Source organism: Limanda limanda, chromosome 21, assembly GCF_963576545.1.
Source record: "Limanda limanda chromosome 21, fLimLim1.1, whole genome shotgun sequence".
In the NCBI taxonomy this organism is placed as follows: Eukaryota; Metazoa; Chordata; class Actinopteri; order Pleuronectiformes; family Pleuronectidae; genus Limanda; species Limanda limanda.
In genome coordinates this window covers 10,768,662-10,782,626 of record NC_083656.1, presented here as the reverse complement: position 1 = coordinate 10,782,626, position 13,965 = coordinate 10,768,662, and the positions used below count along the sequence as shown (strand labels likewise).

Sequence of the window (13,965 nt, the reverse complement as noted above, 5' to 3'; positions counted from 1 at the left end):
GCGTGTGGAGCTGAGTCAATCATGGCAGCGACCCCACCAGCTCGCCTCCTCTGCCCGAGTTAGACCTCCCCCAGCGCCGGCCCTCACACCGAGGAGACAGCTGCATCTCCGCGGTGAAGCGAGCAGGTGGGGGGGTCTCATGTGGAGTGTGTGAGAACGCGTCGGTTGAACCAGAACCCGGTGACTGACTGTGTTATTTCCACCAGCTAGCCCTATGCTAATGCACGGTTAAAGTTAGCTAGCCTAGTTTGTAGCCTGTTCGCTAGCTTCGTTCGCTGCTGCACGTTTGTTTACCGGAAGTGTTGTCGCAGTTTGTCCGGCTTTTTTTTTTTACACACACATACACACACGTGGGTTCCTTTGATCTTTTGTACGGAAATGTGAATTCAGCCCGCAGTGTAGCGCCAGGCCCTGGACAAGTGGCTGGAGGGTTTGGATGCTAGCATGCTAATGAAGCCAAGTTAGCCAAGATCAGCTGCTTCTCTGTAGGAATATCGGCGTGTAATAACTTTAATGGAGTGTGACGTTGCTATTTGTTGTACGTGTTTAAAAGAGGAGTAGTTTAATGTGATTTACAGTGTGTTGCATCATGTGAGTTGTACCTGGCTGTCAGTGGTGGCACCTCCTGACAGGCTGCATGACTCTGGTCTTTCTGTCAGATCACTGTAGTGATTCACTCTCTGGAAAGGGTTTATTTAAAATATCCGTTTTACTGCAAGATCTCCTGGAGACTTACATCCTGAAACTCCCTGGAAATCTGATGTAACTTTGCCTCGTTACCTGTTCTACCGAGGCACATTGTTCTAGTTACAGGTCCAGCTGCTTTTATCCTGTTTCCTTTGTTACCATCCACTGTGTTGGTGTGTTTGTGTGTGTGTGCAGAATTAATCATCTTATTAAACAATTTGTCTATTTCCAGGTTGGATGTTTTAGATCTGCCGCCGCTCCGCTCCTGTTTCATCTCCTCCTCTCTCCTCACTTCAATATGGCGAGCGGGGATGATGACGACCCCATTATAGAAGAGGTACGTCCACAGGCCGATGTTAAAGGATAAAGCTGATGTCACATTCTCATCCGCATTGAGTTTGTCCTGCTAATAACTGCAGGCCTTGTATCTGAAGTGTGACGAAGCCAATTCCCCTGTGCTGTATCACTCCATCATTGTCCACAGATCTATATAAAACCGCATCTGTGAGCAACAAAATATTTCACTGGGTGTTCAACAGTGTGAGCACAGTGGAGCAGAAAAACTCACGAAATATGTATTCTTCCACATCTAAAAATAGTTCCTAGCTAATGCTCTACTAAAGCCTGTTTTAGGAAGAAAGTTAAACTTCACCATGGATGATATGAAGCTGAAGGCCCAAGTTGGATCATTAATTGTGTTGGTGGGCAATTTGTTGATAATTAACACGAATACACAATATTATTTATTTATTTTTGTGTGTCAGTGCTGCAGCGTGATTATTGGTAGAGATGCACTGATCTTACTTTTTCCTCTTCAACTCCACTGGTGCTATTGTTGGATTCACCATCGTACTTGTGTTCTCGTAATCCCTATTATCATTTTCATGTAGGGTTGCATGATGCTGCAAACTGAGTAAATGAATGTATAAGATAGTTAAAACACAGAATTTTATTTTGACATCTATTCATAAGCTTTATTTAATCAGGTTTTAATCGGATCAAAATCTCTTTTGGAATAGAGCTTAGAGCACAGCAGAAGAAACAGCAGGAATATGACATTACAGCTTAAAAAGTTCCAAAAGGAGCCTTTGTGACAAAGCCAAACCTTACTGGTAGAATCTGTCAGTTCCTCACATCAGTTTGTGAAGCCAGAATAGCTTTGATCAACCTTTCTGTTTCTCTTAGATTGATGTGTACCTCGCCAAAAGCCTTGCAGACAAGCTGTATCTTTTCCAGGTAAGTCTTTTCTTTGTTGTCCATAAAGCTTTCGAGTGCAACTCCCTTAATCTTGACTCTGCTAATCTACGCTGTGATTGACAAATGATGTCACGACTTACTAATCACCTTCATTGTTCCTCCGACACAGTACCCTGTCCGACCATCCACCATGACCTATGACGATGTCAACCACCTGATGGCTAAGATCAAACCCAAGCAGCAAAGGGTACGCAAGGCTCTTTTCTTACTTTACACCTCACCAGTGTAGGAACTGTTTATTCACCTGAAAGTGACTGTAACATGTGTTTTGTTGCACTCATCACTGTACAGGTGGAGTTGGAAATGGCCATCAATGCATCAAGTCCCAACTATTGTCGCAGCAAGGGAGAACAAATAGCTCTGAACGTGGATGGCACAACCTTCGACGAAACCAACACGTATTCAGTGTAGGTCTATTGTTAAACCTCTAGTTAGCTCTGTGTGTTACTGCCTGTTTGTTCGCTGCTCGTGTTCAGGCATAGTTTGACATCGACAGTTGTTCACTTTGTGGCAGAGAGTTGGATAAAAGCATTACTCATCAGAATTTCCTCACAGGGAAGTTATGATTAACGTTCCTTGAGGAGGGAAGCTGAATAATAAATTGGTTGATTTTTCCTCTCCAGGAAGATGATGGACAAACAGACCTTCTCGTCCATCCAAGCCACCACCAACACCTCCCGATACGCTGCAGCCGTGTTTCGCAAAGGTTTGATCTAATAACCAGTTTTCTGTAGCGCTGTGCTTGTGTTTTGCTTGATCTGACTTCAGTGCTGCGTCTTGGAAATACACAAAAGTCACTCGTATGTTCACAGAGTCCATTTGAACCGTTATCACTGTTACCTTTCCTATCCTTACGTGCTAACTTGCTCTACACATGTGTTGAGGTTCAAGATAACAAAATGTGTCATCACAATCGTCTTGCTGACTTTTTAACATGAGAACGAAATCAATCACATACTATTTTATTGTTTATGTCAATAGGTGAGCTTCACATCACACCTCTGACAGGAATCCTCCAGATGAGACCCAGCTTCTCTTACCTGGACAAGGCTGATAACAAAACCAGGGAGAGGGAAGCAGCCAATGAAGGTGTGTATGTTTTTCCAAAATCTAATAAATATGTGAGATCAATTGATGCTTCTAATAATATTCAAGATTGTATTTTGTGTTTTTTTAAACTGTGACTTTCTAACTCTCTTGTCCTAATATAAGCTAATCAAAATACACGGCAGAATCCCTACAATACAGCTCGCAATTTGCGTTTTTTTACAAAGTTTCTACTTAATTTTTAGAGTTTAAAGCCTTCATCATCATGCATTACCGAATTAAATTCGTCCATGTCTAACGTTTTCTGTATTCTGTCTGCAGGTGGAGACTCCTCACAGGATGAAGCCGAGGAAGATGTCAAGGCCGTCACAGTGAGAACTCGTGCACACACGTAAACACACAATAACTCACACTTCATTGGCCCATAAACGGCCACAATTTCGGAGTTTTCATGCACATGTTCCCCCTCCAGGTGAGGTTTGCTCGCCCTGAGTCAGAGCAGGCTCGGCAGAGGAGGATCCAGTCCTACGAGTTCCTTCAGAAGAAGCAGGCGGAGGAGCCCTGGGTTCACCTGCACTACCATGGTGTCAAGGTAGGGGGTGCACTTACTGTTAGGGTACCACAGTTCTTAGTTTTACTGTCAGCTGATGCATGTGAGAAAGCATATTTCCAGTCAGTTGCTCTGGACTTTTTTTGGAACTTTTCTTGTCAAACCCAGAGTACACCCACGGACAATGTTTGTGGGAGCCCATGTCACAATACAGCAGGAACATGTCTGGACAATGTACAGCTGCTGGGTGTGTCGATGACGCTTCTAACACACAACCAAACCGGAGGAAAAAATATCTCATGCAGAATACACATACAACTTGTCCTCTCACTGTCGATATCCTGTAAACAAAAACATTGCTTTCTGGGGCTGAATTTCTCAGCATGTTCTACTCAGACGCCACCTTAATGCTCCGGACATTTTCCTGTTGTGACTATGTCTGGCCCAAACAACCTCCTGCTAATTTCTTTCATTTGAGGAAGGCAAATTCTGAAAACTGATGGCACCGGATTTCACGATCATGTGCATGTCTGAAATCTGCTTTTGTTGTTGATGTCAGGAGATCTGATCATGAATCTCTTTTCTCATCACGTTGTCTTTGTTGTGTTATTTGAATTCAGGATAGTCGGTCAGAGCATGAAAGGCAGTACCTCTTCTGTCAGTCAGTGGACGCCTCTGAGAACTCAGAACTGGTCAAAACTCCCAAGTGAGTATAATACATTTCCTTTCTTTGACCAGGATAACTATTTAAGTCGCTGTCTGTACCATATTCATTTTATTTTGATAACACAACTGATGTATTTTCACCACCACACTGCTTGTTTGTTCTGATCGATAACATTACTTGTGTGGTTTGGAGCGAATGTCCATGTTCAGCTGTTCTGCTCACGTCTCCCTGACCAATTTCTCCTCTTTCCTCAGGGAGTACCTGGCCATGCTGATGCCTCCTCTCGCTGAGGAAAAAGTGTAAGTGTTCCTAGTCTTCAGAAGAAAGAGAATAGATTTTAAACTGGTTGACTGCTCCAGAAATTAATCATCACTGACGTCTCCTTCCCTTTTTTCTGTGTGTTAGTGTGAAAGTGGTTGGTCCCAGTAATGTGCTCTCCATGGCTCAGCTGCGTACTCTGCCGCTGGGAGACCAGGTCAAGACCTTGATGAAGAATGGTAAGTTAAACTGGTTGTAAAAGGGAAATGCTTTAGGGGTCAGCAAAGAGATGAGACGTTTTCCTTTAATTTATCATTTGAACAGCTGATCAGTAACAAAACTGTTAAATGGTCACCAAGTTGTTTAGTTTGTCCCAGATTAGGTGTGAAACTGTTTGAAACATCCAATTATCTTCCTCAGCAACAGAGTTAGTGAATGCAGAGTTCTTTGACCCACTGTATTGAGCCACACACGTTGTATTTGGATTTATACAATTTAATTTAAAGGTTTGTTTCTCTTTCCTCTGACATATTCTCTCATCTCCAGTCAAGATAATGCCGTTTGCTAACCTCATGGGCCTCCTCGCCTCTGGCACAGACTCAACCGCGGTGTTGCGCTGCATCCAACAGGTGGCGCTGCTGGTTCAGGGGAACTGGGTTGTTAAGAGGTGAGACCAAGCAGCTTCAGTGAAACACAATCCACTCTCGTCTACAAGGAAATTCGATATGAAGAAGAGTGTATTCAATTTTTTTTCTCCAGACTGATGCACAGATTAAATGACAATTTTATGTTACATCTAACAACCCTGGAGAGCATTGCAGCCAATAATATAGGAGCCTGTATGTCCTTTTTTTTCCTTTTTAATATTGTCACATTAAACACTGGTGATATCTTTGTGTTATTGCTTTTTTTTCCTCAGTGATGTTCTGTATCCTAAAAACACGTGCAGTCCTCACAGCAGCGTCCTTGCTGAGGTGCTCTGTCGGGGCAGAGACTTTGTGGTGAGCTGTCAACAACTGAACTACTCAAAATTAATCCAATGACAGTGTAGGACCAGGTAGTTGGTTTTGTGTTGTCAATTTTTTGATTTGAGTCTGTTCCTTTCGTTGTAGATGTGGAGGTTCACTCTGGAGCGCTCTGTGATGAGGAAGGAAATTGCATCCACCATCAAAGTAAGAAGCAGCATGAGAAATAGCTAATTTATCCGAGTGGCAATAAATTAAGAGAGAAACGTCTTTACCAACAAGCATCACAGCATCTCGTGGTTATTTTGACCAGAATGGAATTTTTTTTCTTAGTTCTTGGTCTAAAACCAGCCCACAACACCAGCAGTCTGCCTGCATGTGTTCTCTCATGATTATACGACTAAAAAACAGTTACATCTTTTGATGTCTATGGTCTCCCTTGTTAAAATCAGTTAAGATTTTAAAATCCTTTAGTGTGCAGCAGGTTTTAGACCGATAGGGTGTTATGCCAATATCATGCAGAATTTGCAGAAGAGGTTTTCTGTGTGAAGGTACAGAAAAAAGTCGGCAGCCATCTTGTTAACAGAACTGTCAACATACAGTTCTTGGTGAGAGTTTGACATTAACAAAAACAAACTCCAGCTGAGAGGCTCAGTAACACCACCGTCTTTCACAGTTGCTCAGATGCAGAGCTGGAATCCTCTTGGAACACTTGCACTTGTTTGCAGCTGTCGCCGTGAGGCAGCAAATGTTTCAGTTCATTCAGGTAAATGGAACTAACACGTCCTTCCTTCTCTCCGTTGGTGTCAGCTTCCTCCGGAGGATGTGAAGGAGTTCCTGGAGCATGTGTCAATACCTCGGATCAACCGGGGCTGGGAGTTCCTGCTGCCTACCGACGCCGAGTTCATTAAGAAACATCCAGATGTGGCCCACAGGCAACAAATGCTGTGGCTTGGCATCCAGAGCAAGTAGGCTACACTCAGAGGCAGCAGGATAGTAAAACATTTCTCTTGGAGGGTTATTGATTCTTTATCAAGACTAATTTGTACCGATCTCTTTTTTTTTTTTTTTTTTTCAAGATTGGAAAAGGTCTTTAACTTCTCTAAAGAAGACTTCATGCCAAAGAATTCTCCTCAGCCAGGTGGGTTCCCACTTTTATTTGTAACAGTCAACTTATTATATTGGATAGCACGTAAAATATTCAGAAGACATTCATTTAACATGATCTGATGTGTGTTTCCAGAGCCTGTTCATGTCAGTGGTGAGGAGCGGCTGAAGATGGCACAGGAGCGAGCGCATGAAAACGTTTCGTCTCTGCAGAAGGAACTGGACACCAAACGGGCAGGAAGCTCCGTCCACATCAAACAGGAACCTGTCAGCGACAGGGACGACGAGCCCATGGACACCACCTGCCCGCCCTCCTCTTCCATCACCAACGGTTCTGTAAATGGTTACCCCAGCACCACCTCCCCCAACTTCGATCACACTAACGGCACCACGCCGTCCCCAGAGCTGCAGGACTTTGTGACAAAGACTTTCAGGAAGCATTTTGTACTGACGCTGAACGAGCTAAAGCGGCTGTTTAACCTCCACCTGGCTTCCATGCCCGCGGGATGGAGTGTCTTCCAATCCGTCTCGGACCACGTGCTGCAGGACGCCATGCTGCTCTGCCGCTGCAAACAGATAATGGTGCCTGTGAGTATCCAGGCAGGGGGAAAAAGTGAAGGATTCACAAGCTTTTGGGATGTTAAACTCAAAATCCGACCAGATGCTCCTGTTTTCCTTTCTTTTTCTCAGTCTGTGTGTGTGTGGGTCAAGTTTGAAATGATATTCCCTTTCGGGTCAGGTTGGATGGGATATCTACTTGATTATTTTCTGTGTTTGTTCCTGTAATGGAGGAAAACGTAGAGCTTGGGATGCGGCCGGATTGGGCTTGGTTAGTTTTCTCTTGAGTCCAGATGGGTTCCGACCCGTCTGCACCCGAGTCTAAACACATTCAGTTTGCGGTAAATGCTTATTTATCTCAACAGTGATATTTATTTAAAACTCTGCAAGAGGCTGCAGTGGTGTGGTGCAAATGGTACCAGTGAGCAGATGATTGAATACAAATCTAAAAATTAAGTTTTGTTAAAATCACATCGCCAGTTGTCAAAACTCTGCACAGCTGCCATAATTGTCTTGACATTTAGATTTAACAAAAACAATATCCAAGCATAAAAGTAGTTTCGTCAAAATAAGAATTAAATAACTTTCGGACAAAACATATTAAAGCTAAACAAAAATCCAAAACCAAACTGAACAACTTTTTAAAAATGTGGTAGTGAAAGCCAAATGGGTTATTCTCATGAATGACAGATTAAGATTTACAAACCCAGGAAAGCACAATACACAAGAACACAGAACAACAGGAAGACAGTGCAGTGACCACATCCGCTGTTTGTACATGAAGCAGAGCACTGAAAAGTGGAGCAACAGAACAATACTGAGCAGGCTGTGACTCTGAATGACTGAATAACTGTCTCATTATGTCCTTCTGAGCTGGAACCTTTCAAACATGCATGATTCGGTTTAATTTTGTTCAGACACGCTCAGATCCAAGACCCAGGAGGGTGCAGAATGAAATGGTCACCTGTTTTACCTGCTTGCCGGGTTTTAACGTGTACAGAGAAGAGTTTTGTTTCTCCCTAGGATCTTGAAAGCAGCTATCAGTTTTCTCCCTAGAAATAACGACTTTAACGGTCGTTTTTCTCAACAGCGCTTTGCTGCTTGTAAAGGTGCACTGAAGCAAAGTGGTTCTCAAGTTGCACTGAAGTCCCCGCAGCCACCTGATACCTGCTGTTCCCTCTGGGTTTAGACTAAGGTGGCTGTTTGTAGGCTTTATTTAGTTAGTTGTGGTCTGTTATTAGACTACTTGTTTTCTTGGCTTGGTGTTTGCTCATAGGGCAGAGAGCGGGTTGGTCTGTGCCCCATCCACTTGTTTCCTTTAGCAGCCAGTTCTCCTGCCAGGACCAGCCCTGTCATGGCTTAGCTCTTATCCCATCTATATCCTTGACATGAGACGATTTCAGCCGCCGTAGGGTAGGGAACGGCCGGGTGCCATCTTTATTATGCAACAGATTATTGGCCTCCAAGCAAAGCTCCTTACTGCTGAAGGAGGGGGTTAATCTGCGACGCTGCTTGCAAACGCAGGCAGATCTGGAGTCAGATAACTTCTCTTCTATGTCACGGTGAACAATATTGTCTGGATGTATGACGGTTTGAAGATCAGTTTTGAGTCAGTGGGTCATGTCTTGAGGGTAAATCCTGGTTTAATGCGCTTAGTGTTGAGTCGTCTGGTGGTCGACCTGCTCTTGACAAAAAATCATAAAGACTAATTACACGTCTGAAGGGAATGTTAAATATTTATACCAATTTGTACCTTTTTTGTTTAAAAAGTCAAAGACAACTTTAATGTAAATTCTGCCATATTTACAGAACATAGACAACACAAAATGAGTACTAAGGTACTTGCATGCTTAGAGTTCTAATGAACATGTGCTTTGTGTGGATCTTTTATTTCCGTGTGCATGATGACGGTGGATGGAGCAAGACTAAACTTGTGTCTGAGTGGGTTTAAGCCATTTTCAGAAATGATCTCTGGAACATGTCTGCACAATTAGATCCGGTGTTTCTCTAGAGTTTCCCTTTCACGTATGAAGAAGGCACCAGGAGATTCTCCGGTCACACATGTTCACAACAACAAGAGAAATCTCTGGAGCTTTCAGATGAGAGTTGGAGCAAGAGGCAGGAAGTTGCATATAAATTCTGCTGGGGAAATTACCTGTTTCTTTTTGTTTGTATCGACACTGGTGTTGATGTCGTCACATACAGCTCCGTCGGATAATTTCAGGAGATTATCCAGAGTTCAGAGCACATTTGAAAGCAGCTTTAGAGATTTGAACGTCCTGTGTAACAGTTTTTGTCACTTTGCTCTTCCCTTCTAACTGTAGTTTCCTGCTCAGACCACAGCAGCAGCCGATGAACAGAAGGTGTTTGGTTTGTGGGAAACTGGTGAAGACTTTGACAAGGTAAACTCCCTCATAACATCCCCCTTATCCTAACATCCTTCTCATCTTTCAATGATTGCTGATTTTCACCTGAATTCCAGAAAGCACATGCAGCAGGTTTGCAGCAACCCCCCAATGGGCTGGTTGTATCGCAACATTGCCTGAGGAAATTTTCCACCTCAGAGTGTGGGGATTTTCACCTCATGGTTTATTTTTCTGTTTAATATTTCAGCTGGAAACATTTGCACAAAGTTAACGCATGGAAAGCAGATCTTCTAGACTGCAAAGGAATCAGCTAATTTACCAAAATACCAAACCATTTTTTTTTAATGATTCTTTTTTTCTGTAGCACCGCCGGCTGCTGTACGAACTGTTCACGAAGAATTACCGCATCAGGAGGAACATGATACAAGCGCGACTGGCACTTGACTTTGAAGACGTACCCAAGGCGGACGTCGACCGGGTGCTCAAGGTGAGATCAGTGATGAGAGTTAATGCTCGCCCTTTTTAATGGATTATTCTATCACATGTAACTCATCCTCTGGTTCCAGGAGTGCTGCATCAGCCACGCAGGGATGTGGTACCTCAAGGGAACGATTCAGTCTTGACACTGACATCCTGCCCCCTGCGGTTCACCGACAACCAGTGAGATCCTCTCCCGGGTGTCCAGTGGGAGGGCAGTCAAAGGGACGAGAGCCAATCACAGCTTGCCCAGCTCCGTGGCCGGGCGGCTGACTGGAGGAAAAAGATTTCAGCTGTCGGCTCTGCCCAGAACTCAAAGCTTTTCTTGTTCCATCTGAAACGTTGGCGTTAGCACTCTGATGGTGAACTGAAGCTCCTCCCATAACCACACAGACAGCTGGAGAAACTGAGGGCAACTTCTGAACATACAAAAATGAAGAAACAGACAGATGCATATACGGTTTATCTGCAGATATCTGACCATGTTAGATTATTTTTGAATTAAACTTTTACCAGATCAGGGGGGTGTATACCATGAAAACAAACCACAGCTCAATATATTTTAATTTTACTTCATTAAACGTCATCATGGAAAAAATTGTCAACAAAGCAAACATTATTTAAGGTCTTCTCGGTAGAAAACATTTATTCCGACATATATTTCATCCATTAAATTCACTCCTTTTTGATTGATCTTTGTCACCCCAATACGCAAGTGTAAAAAGTGAGCTTTAAGCGTGGATGATGTGATGTAATTAAATTGTTTGAAAAGCAAAAAATTTGGGAAACGGTGCCAAACTCTCGTGTCAACAAAAGGGACTAAAAAAAAAAAAAATGCAGAAAGTCCCCGAAATCCTTATTCTCGTATTATTAAACTGAAATTACTTAATTATCTTTGGGCACTCGCAGACCTGGAAACTGCTGCAGCAAGTGTAGCTTTTCCCACGTTTCTGTATATTATTTAGTCAAATATAAAATTTGAGAAGAAGTGCATAAAATGCTTGATGCGTTTTTTTTTCTCGGTTGACTGTACAGATGCGTTTTCTTTGTGAGAGGCAATCAAGAGACTGATTTTGATGAGAGCCAATAAAGATGCAATTCGGCAAAAGTTTTGTCATGAATCTGTTTGGGATTTTATTTTGGTACGTGTTAAAAAAATAGAATGGATGTCTTTGGAGCTTTGTTTGGGCGGTGGAAGAGTTGTTGCTATGGAAACGCTGGTATATTGACATGCGCTGCTATCTCGAGCCTCCATCTGAAGTGCCTCTACCTCAAAGTGATCAGGACAAACTCCCACTTGTTCACATGACGAATTAGAGGAACCAGAATGTTTTTAGTCTGACTGGAGACATTTAGACAGTAAATCTGATTCTCAAGTGTACATGTCAGGCTAAAGTCAGGATTTCCTACTTCAGCAAATGACAGTTGTATTATTTTCTCTGCATTGGTTTGTTACTTTGCTCAATAAACATGTCAAGTTGCAAGTATTCTATTGTCATAATTATAGCCTTTATACACTTTTTTTATTCTTATATATAAAAATTCTGCTTCCACACCAGCGACAACCGCCAGCCCCTCTCTGGTGAAAACAATAACACCTGGAGGGAATGTGTTCAAATTTGTTTTTACCCAAGGATGAACTGATTTGATTATGGTCGTTTAAGTCACACATTAGAAAACAAAGTTTTGGTCTGGTGGGTGAAACATCTCGATAACACCTGGAGGGAATCTCTTCAGAGTTTGCACAAACATTCTCAAACTCACAGAGCTACTGATTAGAATGTGGTGGTCGAAGGTCAACATTCTGCTGGTGGGCTTCTTGAATATCTCAAGTTTGCCTTTAGGGAATTTCTAGCTACATTTCTCGCCTGAAATTTTGAACAGTTGTACCTTGGAGTCAAAGATGAACTGATTAGAGTTCAAAGGTCAACGCGATTTCATATTGTGAATGAAGTAAGTCAGGAAGACCTGGAGGTATTTAACCACAGAGTTAAATGTAGTTTTTTTATATTGGAGCAGTTATATGCAAATATAATTGTCTTTTGAAAACCCGCACAGGGCTCAGGGGTGTTATGTATCTAATTTGAATCGTTAATCATTCATTCTTTGAGTTTTATTTTTAGGCTGATGTGTTTGGATTATTTTAAATCCAGCATCTTAAATTTGAATGTTTCTTAACATAAGATGAAGACATTCAAAAAGATTGATGTCCAATTTAACTGTCACATGTCATCCGTTCTACAAATAAACTTTGAATAAGATAAGTTTTTTTCCTATATCCGCAAAGGACCAAATTAAATGTCCAACGTCCGGGCACAACTCCTGATCCAGTAGGGTGCACGTTTAGCTGAGTCCTTGTTAATTGTTAGCTCTATAGCTTGGGCAAAGCCACACATTGTTCATTGTGTACTTAAAAAAAAACTGTAGAAGAAACAGACTCCCTGGCCCCACCCCAGGATCCACCCCTTGATTAAAACGTGAGAAAGAAAGGGAAAGAAAAAAGACACACGGCTTCCGTCTCATCTTGCTTCATGTTTTATTGCTCAGAGCATAAACAGCAACAATGAGGTCCAGTCATGAAACAGGTCAAGAGCACATCGTACATACACACAAACATTCTGCAGTTTACTCAGGTCTAGAATATGATCGGAACAGTAGCACATCACGCTTTGCATTAACTACACATGAGATATAAAGTGTCAGAAGAGCCTGTGCAATTCTAAAGTGCATCTAAATGGGACTTAACAGGATGTTTACATACATGTGCACAGACTTTAAGCTTAAACGAGGACGATGGAAACGTCAGGCACCGAATGCAACAGAGGTGCTGCTGGGAAAAGAAGCTTCCAATCATACACCGGCGTCCTGAGGCGAATACATCAGGAGGCTGCTACATTATCAAGTTATTTCATTATGAACCGCAGAACGTCCCTTTAATATAACATCCACTCACATCATCTAACCTAATATACGATAATCAAGTTTCAGAGCAATGTTACAATTACAATTTATTCCAACACCCTCAATAACCGACTTTAACCTCTTTTTCATCAATTAAACATCAGATTATATATTGATCATCGTCGCAGGCACAACTATCACCAACACGCCTACATTTCTTTGTCTTTTTTTCCCAATAGTAGCAAGGAAGAAAAATAAATTAAGATTAGACGTTAGACCACAGATCCGTAAACAAAACAGATTCAAGTGGACAAATTCGTTTTACAGATCTGTGACTCCCCAAATAATGTTTCCTAGAAAAAAGGTACGAAGTTACTAGGAAAATAGAGTTAAGTTCTTTGAGTTTAGTTCACTTTTGTGAGTTAAGAGCTCAAACGATTTGTTGAACATTTGTTTAATTTAATTTTTTCCAGGAAGGCCAACAAAAATGATCTGGCTCCATTAAATGTGAGGACTTTTTTTTTCAATTTCTTTTGTATCATTGTAAAATGAATACAAAAGGCTTGAGGCTTTTACTAAATTTAATCCAAAACCTGATTTTTCATATGCAATGAACAGTTTTTTGCATGTTTCCCACTGAATAATAAACTTTCTACCTCACACCAGCAGTTAATTCAAATATTCTAACTGGATTTACCAATTTCTCTGTAATTATTACCAAACTTCTTCTTTAGGGTCTTTTCAAGGGACCTTTCAGTGAATTTACATTCATTTATAAAAGGAAACTACAGGACCTGTAAAGCAGAGCGTTACAGACACAGTGCATGAAGACACAACAGATTATTCCCCAGAAACGGTTTCCCCAGGTTTAAGAACAGGTCTTTGCAAAGTGAGGTAGAGTGAGCGCCCGGTGGAGACGGCGGCGTCAGGCACTGGTGTTTCTGTGCAAAATGAGACTCGAGCTGGTGGTGTTTGGTCGTCCTGATTTCTGCATCACTCTTGTGTCTTTGCTGGACATTTCTGGGCAAATCACAAGCATCAAAAGTGTAGACTTAGCTGCATGTGCTGTTGTTTGAGTCTCAAGTTTTAAATCGCATAGTAATTGAAAGACGATCATTCATCTCG

At 42.1% G+C, this 13,965-nt stretch overlaps 1 protein-coding gene across 1 annotated transcript; it reads left to right on the top strand.

The window, feature by feature from the left end:
* The first annotated feature begins 15 nt into the window (after positions 1-15).
* polr3e (polymerase (RNA) III (DNA directed) polypeptide E) lies at positions 16-11,423 on the top strand. Its single transcript, XM_061095267.1, has 21 exons — positions 16-126; positions 920-1,024; positions 1,873-1,923; positions 2,054-2,131; positions 2,236-2,351; positions 2,568-2,650; positions 2,926-3,033; positions 3,313-3,362; positions 3,464-3,583; positions 4,162-4,247; positions 4,463-4,507; positions 4,614-4,705; positions 5,013-5,133; positions 5,386-5,467; positions 5,579-5,638; positions 6,242-6,399; positions 6,511-6,572; positions 6,675-7,126; positions 9,421-9,498; positions 9,827-9,949; positions 10,029-11,423. The coding sequence occupies exons 2-21, from the start codon at positions 986-988 to the stop codon at positions 10,083-10,085; spliced, it is 2,061 nt and encodes a 686-aa protein (XP_060951250.1). The 5' UTR covers positions 16-126; positions 920-985; the 3' UTR covers positions 10,086-11,423.
* The last annotated feature ends 2,542 nt before the right edge of the window (positions 11,424-13,965 follow it).